The sequence below is a fragment of the Octopus sinensis genome, linkage group LG10 (assembly GCF_006345805.1).
Source record: "Octopus sinensis linkage group LG10, ASM634580v1, whole genome shotgun sequence".
Taxonomy (NCBI): domain Eukaryota; kingdom Metazoa; phylum Mollusca; class Cephalopoda; order Octopoda; family Octopodidae; genus Octopus; species Octopus sinensis.
In genome coordinates, this window is record NC_043006.1 from 11,334,645 (window position 1) to 11,349,516 (window position 14,872).

General features: G+C 38.8%; 1 protein-coding gene across 4 annotated transcripts in view; it reads right to left on the bottom strand.

The window, feature by feature from the left end:
* LOC115216524 (sperm-associated antigen 1) overlaps window positions 1–14,872 on the bottom strand; it is a 74,754-nt gene that overhangs the window by 15,478 nt on the left and 44,404 nt on the right. For all 4 annotated transcript variants that reach the window (XM_036506280.1, XM_029785972.2, XM_029785973.2 and 1 more), the window contains 6 exons: window positions 14,169–14,246; window positions 12,352–12,458; window positions 8,809–9,499; window positions 6,441–6,615; window positions 4,730–4,810; window positions 2,249–2,585 (listed from right to left, as the gene is read on the bottom strand). In XM_036506280.1, coding sequence (XP_036362173.1) covers window positions 2,249–2,585; window positions 4,730–4,810; window positions 6,441–6,615; window positions 8,809–9,499; window positions 12,352–12,458; window positions 14,169–14,246 — 1,469 coding nt within the window. The remainder of the gene's footprint in view (window positions 1–2,248; window positions 2,586–4,729; window positions 4,811–6,440; window positions 6,616–8,808; window positions 9,500–12,351; window positions 12,459–14,168; window positions 14,247–14,872) is intronic.

The window sequence follows — 14,872 nt, forward strand, 5'->3', positions numbered from 1 at the left end:
GCAAAAGGCCTGGTTGGAGGCCTTCCAAGTTCTTATACACCATTGCAATAAATGTATAAATGTATAAATCTGAGACGGGAATATGTTGATCAAAATCATAATTCAACTGGTGCTCCTGTATTTTCTTTTGCCCCAAAGTCAGGAACTCTTCAGCACACCCTCATATATTGTTGAGGCACGTGGTTTTGTGGTTGGGGTGTTGGACTCATGACCATAAGATTGTGGTTTCAAATCCTGTACCCCACAATGCATTGTGTTCTTGAGCAAAACACTTCATTTCACATCCCTAAAGTGTGCTTGGCTGAATAAAACTGAGTAACCCTGCGACAGATCAGTGTCCCATCCAGGGAGGACTATATAAACTGCTGATGCTCATTTACAACTATCACATGATGCCAAGACGAGAAAACACACAAACACACACATAACACACACATATCGCTCAACACCTTTCATCCCCACATATATATACACAACAGGCTTCTTTCTGTTTCCAGTCTACCAAATTCATTCACAGGCTTTTGGTCGGCACTGGGCAATAGTACAAGATTCTTGCCCAAGATACCATATAGTAGACTTGAACTCAAAACCATGTGGTTGGTAGTTGGAAAGCAAGGTTCTTAACCACACAGCCACAACTGCACCTATATGTGTGAGTGTGTGTATATATAGGGAGAGTTTACAGGAAAAAAACAAAAGACAAAGACAGGTGGTGTAGAAAACAAACAGATGTATTAGTATAACGCCCAGGAATAGAAAAAGTCTTTTACATTTCGAGCCTACGCTCTTATACAGAAAGGGACACAGAAAAAAAAATGTGTGTAGTGGCTAACGATCTATCATGGCGACTGAGTGTATATATGTATGTATGTGTGTGTGTGTGTATATATATATATATATGTCATTGGACTCTATACGAAAACAAAAAAATTAAACTCTCTCCCACACGGACATGAAGAAACGTAGATATCGAGATTTAACAAATAACCTATAAAAACATTAATGAGGTTGGGTTATCTCCCATGGACCAGAGTATTAAAAAAAAGACTGAAATAGCCCAACCAGCAAACGGGGGATCCAATTTTCTTGTAGGTAGTACTTGAAATGGATACATTTAGAGAAAACTTTTTTACGACTATGCCAGGTTTAGCATATCATCATCATCATCGTTTAACGTCCGCTTTCCATGCTAGCATGGGTTGGACGGTTCAACCGGGGTCTGGGAAGCCAGGAGGCTGCTCCAGGTTCCAGTCTGATGTGGCAGAGTTTCTACATGCCCTTCTTAATGCCAACCACTGAGAGTGTAGTGGGTGCTTTTTACGTGCCACCGGCTCAGGTGCCAGGGGAGGCTGGCAACGGCCATGATCAGTTGGTGCTTTTTACGTGCCACTGACACAGAGGCCAGTCAAGGAGGCGCTGGCATCGACCACGTACGGATGGTGCTTTTTACGTGCCACCGGCACACGTATCACAACTACAATTTCCATTTGATTCCTTAACAATTTTAATTCTTTCTGCAATGTAGATTTTGCATCAGCCACTCCCATTAATGTATGGGCCTGGATGATCTATTGATTTCCACCTGATATCACATGGGGTCCCTTAAACTTGAGGTACCTCACATATTTTGTAGTTAAAAAGAATTAGCTGTCTTTGGCTGCTATTTCTAAATTTTCGGTATATGGTGAAGCAACTTGTTCTAAACCCTAAATTATATTTATAAATATATATATATATATATATATATATATAATATATATATATATATAATATATATATATATAATAATTAATTGAGGGAATATTAATCCTAACTTACAGGGAAAAAATTCAAGTTAGAAATACTAAATCAAATTTCACACAATATAATATATATATATATAAAAAATTAGAAAAAAACCCCACCTTTTATCAATTCAAAATGAACAATTAAATTACACCCTCTAGAAAATTACATATAATAGAAATATTAAAATTAAAATAACAATAAAATACCAATGATTATGTAAATTGCAAAAAATTAATAAAAACGTATATAATTGGTAGAATAATGACACGTGTTAATCATTGGTATTTTATAGCTATTTTAAGTTTAATATTTCTATTATATGTAATTTTCTAGATGGTGTAATTTAATTGTTCATTTTCAATTGATAAAAGGTGGTTTTTTACTAATTATCTCTATATATATATATATGTAATGTCAACCTTATGGAAGAGATAATATAAAATAGAATATTCCCACTTACTTCTTTCACAAATTGGTTTCCTTGTGCTTTAAGCTGCTCAAACTCCTCTTCCTTAGACAATGTTTTCTGGGTGTTCACAGGAGTTACAGTTGCTTTCTCAACATTAGGGGTCTGTGTTTTGTTGGATTTCCCAGTTTCATTCTTGTTCGGTTTCTCAGCTCCTTTCTTGTTGCCCCCTGTTTTTACAGGGGCAGCAGATGGTTTTGAAGACTCTGTGGTGCCATCTGAATCTGAAAGCTGTTTGATAACTGGAATGTCTGAGGGCTTAATTGGATATATGTCAGGTAATTTATTCCGCCAAGAGTAACCGTGTTGCTGAATCAAGATTTGGGAGCATCTTTGAAATAAGAGGAGAAACAAAAACTAAAATCTGTAATCCCTGTTTCAAATGGTTTGCAGAAATAGGTACGGAAACGTCACCAATGCATACGAGAGAACAAACAAAAATATCACTAGTCTCAGGTGTAGTAAAAGAAATAAATTCTACCACACTTAACTATGTCTGTCCCAGATTCTTATAAGCTACCCTATCTCCCCTCTGCCCATCCATTCTTTGACTTCCCTTGTCAACTGTATCATTATCTATATATATATATATATATATATATATATATATATAAACGGCAAAATGTCCTCAAACATATAACATATCTCTCTCTATATAAACGGCAAAATGTCTGTGTGTGTGTCCTTTATACAAATCCACAATTTTTCACTTAGAGGGCACACACTTTCTATGGTCATTCAAAACCATCCAAGGGTGGTCGTGCATATCCTTACATTTCCCCAGTCACCCCGCAAAGCCATTAAAAAGTCAATAGAAGTGACGCTTTTGTGAATTTTCTATCCAAAACCCAGTCAAAATACCCGAAACTCGATACGCCAATTGAATGCCAGCTAGCTGTATGTGATTGGTCAGAGATTTGGACAGTACTTGCGTGTATGTGCACACGCACGCAGCTGTATATGCATGCACTAGCACTATGTGCTAGTTATTACTATAATTATTATTACTAGTGGGACCTGAGAATATTTCAAAGAATTAATGGTAAACCAATTAGGTTATTTCTGAAAACCTTATCCAAAAAACCTGAAAACATAACCTGTGTTGTGTCTCTATGGAAAGACAGTCGCTCACCTGCTAATCATTGAAAAGTGAAAGAAATTGGAATACAATGACTACTTAATGCACTTTAAATATATATATACTTTATGCACGATTTTATAGACTTAATACACAGCACTCATAAAATAAATATTCACTCTTATAGATTTACCAATGATTCGATGATGTAGGTTGGTAATAAGGAAGAATTTGTGGGATATTGGTCAGAGCAGGTAGTGCTACTGTAAATACAGGTGAGGAACTAGAGAAACCTTACTGATTGAACCGGAAACACCTGGTAATGTTCCACGGTCATGATACCTGACCCCAAGACATAAACAGGTTGATCTAAATCTGTGGATATAGAACTTTTTTTTCAGAAAGGGGGAGGGTACATAAATTTCATAAAAGAAACTTAATGGCCAACCAAATATAAACTTATTTTCAAATGCATTATTCAACATAGTAGAAGATAAAAACTGACAGTGGACCACCAAAACTTTGGAACTGACCATTGGTGGTCAGTCTGGACTATGTTAAAAATTTCTAACATAAAGGTTACTCCCAACATTGTCAGTTGAAAGGTATATCTGCCTTCAGTGAGGAATGCCATGGGTCATGCACTTGACTAGATCTTAGAGAATGTAGAGGAGAGACAGAATGTTAGGATGGGGGAGAAACTTTGGATGCCAGTTGACCAATTGTGAAACTGACCAGTGAAAGACTTGGTGGATCGGTTGATAAACTTTGTAATTTCATTCTATAGCAATTACCTCCCTTTAAGTACCAAAAGTACCAATTTAAGTACCAATCCAACTTAAGTACCAAAGTATTGAAGGGTGGCTCAATATATATTTCTTTACTGCCCACGAGGGGCTAAACAAGGACAGGCAAAGGGATTGAGTCGATTACATCGACCCCAGTGTGAAACTGGTACTTTATTTATCGACCCCGAAAGGATGAAAGGCAAAGTCAACCTCGGCAGAATTTGAACCCAGAACGTAACGACAGACGAAATACCGCTAAGCATTTCGCCTGACGCGCTAACATTTCTGCCAGCTCACCGCCTCTTTAACGGATTAAGTCGATTATATTGACCCCAGTGCGTAACTAGTACTCAATTTATCGACCCCGAAAGGATGAAAGGCAAAGTCGACCTCGGCAGAATTTGAACTCAGAACGTAACGACAGACGAAATACGGCTGCGTATTTCGCCCGGCATGCTAACGTTTTTGCCAGCTCGCCGCCTTTATGGGTAGCTCAATATAATCAACTAAACACCATTAAAGGTGAAGCCCCAGCATAGCCACAACCCAATGATTGAAAAAAAAAAAAAAGAATTAAAGAATATAAGAATAAAATACTTTCATACAAACCTTGATGAACCTTGCAGAGCACTTTCCACTGAGTTATTGATTGCTAACACATGTCTATAATCAACATAAGCCAGATCATATCTAAAAAATAAACATCATAAACAAAAGGATCAGATGAATTTCAACAGAACCACCAACGGATTACAACAGGTATTTGTACAATATCAACCCTGTTTTTAATAATCTACTAATTACAGTCTCTGCTACTAATGAATTGAGGCAATATTGGTCACAGATTTTGGCACAAGGTCAGCCAGTTCAGAAGAAGGGTTAAGTCGATTGCATCGACCCCAGTGCTCAACTTGTGGAGGCGCATGGCATAGTGATTAGAGCGTTAGACTTACGATCGTAAGATTGTGGTTTCAATTCTTGGACCGGGTGATGCATTGTGCTCTTGACCAAAGCACTTCATTTCACGTTGCTCCAGTCCACTCAGGTGGGGAATGTATATGCCATGGATACTGGGAAATCAGCCCTTATCAGTCGCCATGACTTGAGAAAGATGAAAGGCAAAGTCGACCCTGGTGGAAACTGACCTAACAGCGTAAAGACGGACAAAATGCTGCTAAACATTTTACCGCCTTAGCATCGAGGCAATTAGTCTTACTTCACACTTATTGGTGAAAGTTCTATGATCCACTGAATCAGTCGGGGTAACACCACCGAATGGGTCTTTTTATGTATGAACTAACAAAGAACCCCCTATACAGTTTCTCCATCTGCTTAAAATAATAGCCAAATGCCTGTCAATTCACACCTAATGATATTAGAACAGGAACAATCATCATCATCATCATCATAATCATTTAACATCCGCTTTCCATGCTAGCATGGGCTGGACGATTTTGACTGAGGGCTGAAGGACCAGATGGCCACACCAGGCTCCAATCTTGATCTGGCAGAGTTTCTACAGCTGGATGCCCTTCCTAACGCCAACCACTCCGAGAGTGTAGTGGGTGCTTTTTACGTGCCACCAGCACGGGGGCCAGTCAGGCGGTACTGGCAACGACCTCGCTCGAATCTTTTACATAATGCCACCGGCACAGGTGCCAGTAAGGCGATGCTGGTAACGATCACGCTCCAATGGTGTCTTTTACTTGCCAACGGCACGGAGGCCAGATAGCCACTCCGGCAATGATCACGCTCGGATGGTGCTCTTTAAGGTGACGCTGGTAATGATCACTTTATCTTTGATAATATGGTCTAGGATGAATTGTGGCTGAGACAAAATAAGGTTAGTCACAGCTGGAATGTCTTTGATCAGAGGCCTGATCCAAAACGAAAATCCATTCCTTCAAAACACAATAAACCTTTACCATTTCAAACTCTAAATTAATCACACCAAATTAATTGCCAATCAGAGCAGGTGGCCTCCACACACTCAGAACAGCACCATCCTTTCATCTACCATCATTTCACATCACATATCTACACAAGTCCAGGAAGTCGCCGACTTAGTTGCTCAACCTGCTAGAAATAGCAACCAAAATCTCCCTCAAATCTTTCACCTGCTGCTTTTGGAAAGAAAATTACTTAGGATAATGATGTCCTGGATAGAGTATTTGAATAAAACGAGGTGGTCATGGCTGTAATGTCAGAGCTGACAACAACAGAGTTAAACAACAATCACTAATTCATAAATTCAGAAGGTAAAACTCTCCCAGTTCACCCACAACACCACATTAAAAAAAAGTCAATGGGAAAATCTTACTTTTCAAGGGTTTCATAAGCAGCGGCTCGACGTAGTAAGGGCTTCACACAAAACGGAACCAATTGCAAAGATGTGGTGCAATCTGAAATACTGTTGCGACATTGACCCATCTTCAAGGAACAAGCAGCTCGATTACTGTAGATCAGGGACAGATTAACTGTCTGATCAATGCTTTCTGGAAAAACAAAAAAAAAACAAAGAATTAAACCCTGCGGCATTCAGATTACTCTCTCAACATATATTTATTCACGTTAGCTACTTAGAAAAATCTCTATGAGAGATGAAGGCAGCAACTGTAATGAGAAGTGATGGTTATTGCCACATCAATATGGTTGTTCAACGTTAGTCTTTTACTCTTTTACTTGTTTCAGTCAGTTTGACTGTGGCCATGCTGGAGCACCGCCTTTAGTCGAGCAAATCGACCCCGGGACTTATTCTTTGTAAGCCTAGTACTTATTCTATCGGTCTCTTTTGCAGAACCGCTAAGTGACGGGGACGTAAACACATCAGCATCGGTTATCAAGCGATGTTAGGGGAACAAACACAGAGGCACACTCATATACATACAAATATATATATACATAATCAAAATCCCCCCATGGATTTAAATGGATAACACCGTACAAAATTCTGGTGCATCTGACTTGAATACCATATTCATTTGAATCTATATATATACATATATATACGATGGGCTTCTTTCAGTTGCCGTCTTCCAAATCCACTCACAAGGCTTTGGTCAGCCCGAGGTTATAAAATAAGGCACTTGCCCAAGATGCCACACAGTGGGACTGAACCTGGAACCATGTGGTTCGTAAGCAAGCTACTTACCACACAGCCACTCCTACACCTATCTTATTACTACTAATCTTTTACATTATCTTGGAACTTAAACGTAAATCTTTGAAGAAAGGTTAAATTATTTGGAATGACCTAAGCTCTGGTTCAAAGGACAGGACTTAAATGATGTATTTAGAGGGAGATTTTAAGATTGGTCTTTCTTCTAGTTCCTGGGACAAATTTCTAAGGTTAGCTATTGCTATGTTTTAAGCTAAATTTTTGCAAATGTGTGTATATACTGTATATATCATCATCGTCAACATTTAACATCCGCTTTCCATGCTGGCATGTGTTGGACAATTTGACTGAGGACTGGCAAGCCAGATGGCTGCGCAGGCTCCAATCTGATCTGGCATTGTTTCTACAGCTGTATGCCCTCCCTAAAGCAAACCACTCCGAGAGTTTAGTGGGTGCTTTTACATGCCACCGGCACGAGGGCCAGTCTGGCAGTACTGGCAATGGCCACGCTCAAATGGTGTTTTTTACGTGCCACCTGCACAGGAGTTAGTCCAGCAGCACTGGCAACGACCTCGCTCGAATGTTTTGTTAACGTGCCAGTAAGGCAACGCAGGTAACAATCACACTCAAGGGTTTACACTAATACTTACAGGCATACACAAAATAAATGTATTTCTTTCTCTCTCTCTCTCTGCAAGTGTGAGTGCATGTGTACTTGTGTCATTTTGTGTTGATGCCTATATGAACAAATAGTCAGCCCAATACCACAGATTTGCTTGTCAATTTCTTGACCATAACCAGTTGAGCATGTCCCTTAGAGGCTGATAATATGTGCATCTCCGATGATGAGCAGGAGTAGTGGGGGGAGCATGATAGCCACGTGTTGAGAGGTATTCTTTGGGGTTTGAATAAATGTTACAAAAGCAAAGTTTGAAGGAAATATTAGCCATTTATCACACTTTCTAGGGGTCAGCAAATAGGAAATAACAGTCGCTACTCATGCCGGTGGCATGTGTAAAAAGATTCGAGCAAGGTCGTTGCAGTACTGCCTGACTGGTCCCCGTAACAGTGGCACGTAAAAGCACCCACTACACTCTCGAAGTAATTTTATTCAACTGAATACACGTCATTGATTGGTTGAAATTACCGAAAAACGACAACTTTAACAAGAAATAACTTCCAAAATACAGAATTTTCTCAACAACGCCAAGAGTAAAAGATGTTTTATGTGACACATTCTACCAGTATACGAAATTTGAAAGTGTTTAGTTACAAAAAATTATTTTTTAAATCTGTCGGTCAAAATGTAAAAATCCAGGGTTAAACAATATCACCAGTCTAATAGAAATTACTAAATACTAATTACTAATACTAATACGAAATACTAATACTAAATACTAATTACTAATACTAATACTAATACTAATTATTAATACTAAATACTAATACTAAATACTAATTACTAAATACTAAAATAATAGAAACATCAATGATAAACACAGAAACAATTTTTTCATAAAAATATTTTATATTGATGCTAAATAATGACAGAAGAATGCTTGCAGCTTACCTTGTTCTAGAAGGTCTATAGCTTTGGTATAATAATCCAGAGCCTCAGAATAGCGTCCTCTCAGAAACAAATCATTACCAGAGTCTTTCATAGACAAGATTTTGGGACTCAATGGCCGATGCATGTAGACTTTGGGACTGTGTTCGTTCAAGCTTGGCGGTTTTGCCTCTACATCCTCTTCTGTCTGACTATCACAGTGTTGGGAGGAACTGTCTTTTAGTTCATTGGAAGTATTTTGGTCGTTGACCAAGTTATTAGCAACACCATCACCAGATGCTCTCACATCTGTTACGTTCTTATCAGCCTCTTTCAAGCAGTTATTGCTCACATCATTCCCAGACGTCTGTTTACCATCTTCGGCACCCACTTTGGAATCAAGTTTATTCTTGAGATTCTTTCTTTGCTTTGACTCTTTCCCATTGCATTTCGCCAAACCTTGCTTGCCACCTTCAGAATTCTTTTTAGAGCTTTCTTGCACTTTCTCGCATTTTTCGGGGCTTTCTTCTTTAGCATCTTTGCCATTTTGAAAGTTATTTGTCAAGAAGTTTCTATTAATATCTGGGGACACTTCTTCTTCATTTCCTTCAATTTCCTCAATCACTAATTTCCTTCCCTTTTTCTTGCTGGGGGTAGGGGTTTCTTTCTCTTTCAGAGAAGCTTCAGAATTCTTTTCTACCACACTTAAAATTTGCTGCAAGGAAAAAACAAAAATGCAAGAAGGGGGTAACAAATAATATATATAAAATACATACATGACTATTGTTATATTTAGGAATGGTCATTTTGCCAGTTTAGCCAATAAAAACACACACACTATATATTTGGTGTTACTTTGCTTCAGTGTTATTTATTTTTTACATTAATCTTAATCTTATTTCGGCCAGAGTTCTTTCATCATACTTCTGTGACCTCATCAGTGGTCCTTTGCTTTCTTCTTTCTTATTTGTGTGTCTCTCCTTACTAACAGTCAGTCATTTTGTATTTTGTATTCCTATTGTATGTGTCTTCATTTGCGCATGCGTATACCTCTATGTGTGTCTATGTTTAGTTAGTGTGGGGGGGGAGTGCCTGTAATATTTGTATCTCCTGTTTATACATGTTCGTGTAATCTGTTTTTGTTTATTTTTATTTTGTTCATGTGTTTACACCTACTTATTATTATTATTATTATTATTTTGTTTGTTGTTTTTTTTGTTTTTTGTTGTATTTAATTAATTTTTTTTTTAAATGTATATAGTTATTTACTTCCATTTGTTTATTTATCTGTGTATTTTATTATATTTTTTATGTTTTGTTTATATTGTTATCAGTTTATGGGGATCTTTTTCTGTCATATGCTGTGGTGTGTGCTAGTGTTCCATTCCAGTTTCCAATTCAGGCTAGGTTTATCTTCTATTATGTGTGTAGCTTCCGTAATTTGTCTAATTGCTGCGTCTGTTCTATGTGTGGACAAGATTTTAACTTCTATGATGTTGAGTGAGCCCCGTGTTCCTGCTCGGCGTGTTGATACAGAACCAATGAGCTCTGTACGACTCTCCATCGTGTAAGTGGATGTGTGTGTGTGTGTGTGTGTGTGTGTGTTTAAAGACTGCACAGCAATCTAACACAGGTAAACCATGAACTTAAATTAATATTGATAAGAAAATGAATTTTGAAAAACAATATTTTATTGTATTCACTTTTGATTAAATTATTCATCTACAAAACAGGATTTTGGCAAAAAATATATCATATTCACAGTACAACTGAATTAATTTAACTCAAATGACGCTAAAAAAAATCTTTGTGTGTGTGTGTGTGTGTGTGTACACACGTGCATGTATGTGTGTGTGTATGCACGCATATATATATATATATATATATATATATATGTTATAGAGACAAGTGTAGGCCTATGGTAGCAGACATAGCTGTATGTGATTAAGAAGTTGCTGCCCAACCACATTCATAGTGTTTTGATGTTATTTGCTTAGACATCAGTTGGGTTTCTACTGCTGACACAGTACTTCGGATGCTAGCTGGAGTTTCAGCCTCTCAAAAGTAGTAGCCATGTAATAGTCAACCTTATAAATTTGACCTTAAAAAATTGTCCAAAATATTTAATTTTACACGAGTATATATAGTATTACATGTATATAAAAATTAGAAGAAAACCACCTTTTATCAATTCAAAATGAACAATTAAATTACACCATCTAGAAAATTACATATAACAGAAATATAAAAAATAAAATAACAGTAATATACCGATGATTAAGTAAATTGCAAAATAATAAATAAAAACGTATATATTTGGTAGAATAACGACACGTGTTTCATGGCTATATTTAAATTTCACAAAATATATTATATTTTGTGAAATTTGATTTAGTATTTCTAAATTGAATTTTTCCCTGTAAGATAGGAATAATATTCCCTCAAATAATTATTATATATATATATATATATATGAACACCTCCAAGACATCCGCCTCACCAATGACACTGCAGTCTCACGCCATTTCCGCTCCACCGGTCACTCTTTGCAACACCTGTCTGTGTTCGGATTCTCCTTGCACAGAGCCATCCGGATTCCCGCTTGCGCCGTGAACAGGGATTAATCTTCTCTCTTCACTCTTTTACGCCATTTGGGCTCAACTCTCCCCCCTTTTCATCTACCCCCCCCCGCCGACTCCTACTTCTCTTCAGTCCTTCATCTTTTCACCCCTACTCTCTTTCCCTTCTCTTCCTTTCTTTCCCTCTTTCTCTCTGCTACCTCACTCCCCCTCCTCTTACTCTCCCCCCCATCCCCAGCCGAACCCACACCCCACCTGGGCTTTCCCCACTCTCGCCTCCCCCACCTCCCCACATCACACCACACTGCACTACACCATACAACATTACACATCACATCACAATACACCACTCACACACCCACACACGTCCAGACCACCAGCCCTCTTTCACACGCACATACATACTCTCTTATACACACACGCACCTTTGTGTTGGGGGCACCTTCGTTTTGGAAGTCACTTGACCCTGTTATCTCCCCTACTGTCCCTCTCGCGTCTGACCACTGTCCGAAGTCAGGACGCCATGATAGATCGTTAGCCCCTACACGCATTTTTTCTCTCCTTGTTTCTTTTCTGTGTATCTTTCTGTCGAAGAGCGTAGGCTCGAAACGTAAAAGACTTGTTCTATTTCTATTCCTGAGCGCTATACTAATACATTTGTTTGTTTGTACTCCACCTGCCTTCGTCTTTTGTTTATTTTCGTAAACCTTCCCGTTATATATATATATATATACTGGTGATAGCTCAGCTGGCCAAAACTTCAAAGTCACTGCCGATACTATTCTTGTTAAAGAATAAATTTTTACTCTACCAAATGTATTTAGTAACCCTTCAGTTTAATAATTAAATCAAAGATGTATGTCTATGTATGTTTTTTTCTTTTTGTGTTGAACTATAACAGCTCTGTTGCAAATGCAAACAACACACTCTCCAATTGAATCTCTTTACCAAATGAAAAGAGAGATAAACCCTAAGATGTGTTACTGACCTTTGCTCTTTGATTTTCAGGCTCCAACTTGAGAACAGTCTTTAGATCACAGAGAGATTTGTTATATTCTTTATTTTCTTTATAAGCAGAGGCTCGTCTGAGGAGTGCTACAACAAAAAACATACAATTCACTTCATTACTGAACATCACAGCAGTTCCTAATATTAACCCTTTAGCATTCAGATGCTTCTGTTAAACGTAACACTTGTTCATTCACAATCTCGCTTGGCCAGACAGGTCTTCTCAAGCACGGTATATTGCCAATGGTCTCAGTAACAAGTGACCAAGACCTTTGGTAATATACTGTGCTGGAGAAGACCTGTCAAGCCAAGTGAGATCATATTCATAGCTGTGGAGGCACATGGCCTAGTGGTTAGAGCAGCGGACTCGCGGTCGAGGGATCACGGGTTTGAATCTCAGACCGGGCGATGTGTGTGTTTATGAGCGAAACACCGAAGCTCCACGCAGCTCCGGCAGAAGGCAATGGCGAACTTCTGCTGATTCTTTCGCCACAACTTTCTCTCACTCTTTCCACCTGCATCTTGCAGCTCACCTGCGACGGACCGGCATCCCATCCAGGTGGGGAAACTATATGCCAAGGAAACCGGGAAACTGGCCCTTATGAGCCAGGCATGGCTCAAAAAGGAACAAACAAATAGTCATAGCTGATGCTGGTGTTATGTAACTGACACTGATGCCAGTGGCATGCAAAAAGCACTCACTACACTCTTGGAGTGGTTGGCATTAGGAAGGGCATCCGGCCATAGAAACACTGCCAAATCAGGCTGGAACCTGGTGCAGCCCTCCAGCTTACCAGCTTTCAGTTAAACTATCCAACCCATGAAAGCATGGAAAACGGACGTTAAATGATGACGATGATTGTTTTGAGCGTTTAGGAAGGGCATACAGCTGTAGAAACACTGCCAGATCAGACTGGAGCTGGTGCAGCCTCCTGGCTGCCCAGACCCCAGTCGAACCGTCCAACCCATGCCAGCATGGAAAACAGACGTTAAACAATGATGATGATGATGATCCTGAAGCCTCAAGACTTTGATTATGCAACTGTATTTTTGTTTTTTGGACTGTAAGGTGAGAGGCTGAATGTGACCAGCTTGACCATAAAAACAAAAAGAAGAATTTGGCTGGATGTTGCCGGTTTAAATGCTAAAAGGTTAATTGTACACATGTAATTCAAATAAGAGTGATAGTAACAGGCATGGCTCAGCTGTTAAGAAGACCAGTTCAGAACCACATGCTTAGGGGTTTGGTTGTTTCTGTCCCATCATATGGATCCCGTCAGCTAGTACCCTGTACAATAGCTGGGATCTTTTCGCTTTGACCGGCAGAATTTTAAAATAATTTCTTTGTAACTAAAAACTTTGTATACTCATAGAATGTGTTTATAAAACGTATTTTTCTCTTGGCTTTCTTGAGAAAATTCTGTAGTTTGTAAGCTATTTTTTATTTAATTTCTTGCATTTCGGCAATTTCAACCAATCAATGATGTCTATTGAGGTGAATACAATCTCTCTGGATCTTTGTCAACAACAATTAAACAACATTAGCTTACAAACTACAGAATTTTCTCAAGAAAACCAAGAGAAAAAGTTGTTTTATAAACACATTCTACCAGTATACGAAGTTTAAAAGTATTTAGTTACAGAGAAATTATTTTTAAAATCTGCCGGTCAAAGCGAAAAGATCCCAATAGCTATGGGTCAATACCTGGTGAGTGAAACTGGATGACAGAAACTGAAGCCCCTCATATAAGGATTAAGATAACGTTTAATGTTACATTGTGGATTAAGGTAGCTTACCTTTAACATTGTTGCTATCATTTATTAGGACAAGATCACAATCAGCAATAGCTTCGCTCCAGAGGGACAGTTTCAAATCTGTTGAAAAATTAAAAGAACTGGAAGTTAGACACAAAAGGACAAGATATATGCTAAGTTTTAGAATAGAAAAATGCTTCATATTTCCTTTCGTGGCCGTCGTCAGCCTTGCCTGGCACCTGTGTCAATGGCATGTAAAAAGCACCCACTACACTCACGGAGTGGTTGGCGTTAGGAAGGACATCCAGCTATAGAAACACTGCCAGATCAGACTGGGCCTGGTGCAGCCTCCTGGCTTCCCAGACTCCAGTCGAACCTTCCAACACATGCTAGCATGGAAAGCGGACGCTAAACGATGATGATGATATTTCCTTTCTTCCTTGTTATGCTCTATGTTCAAATCCTACAAGAACTTGAGAAGTATTTGCCACTAAACTCCCGGGTCAACTCAAAAGATTACACTTCTTTCCCTAGAACACTCGTCAGTGTGCCTGTTGTCAAAAGAATATTTGTCAAAGACCTCACAGGTGCTGGTATCATGTAAAAAGCACCCGGTCCAATCTGTGAAGAGGTTGACATTAGGAAGTGCATCTAGCTGTAAAAACCAAGCCAAAACAGACAGGGGAGCTTGGTGCAATCCCCTGGCTTACCAGCCCCTGTCAAGCTGTCCCACCCATGCCAGCACA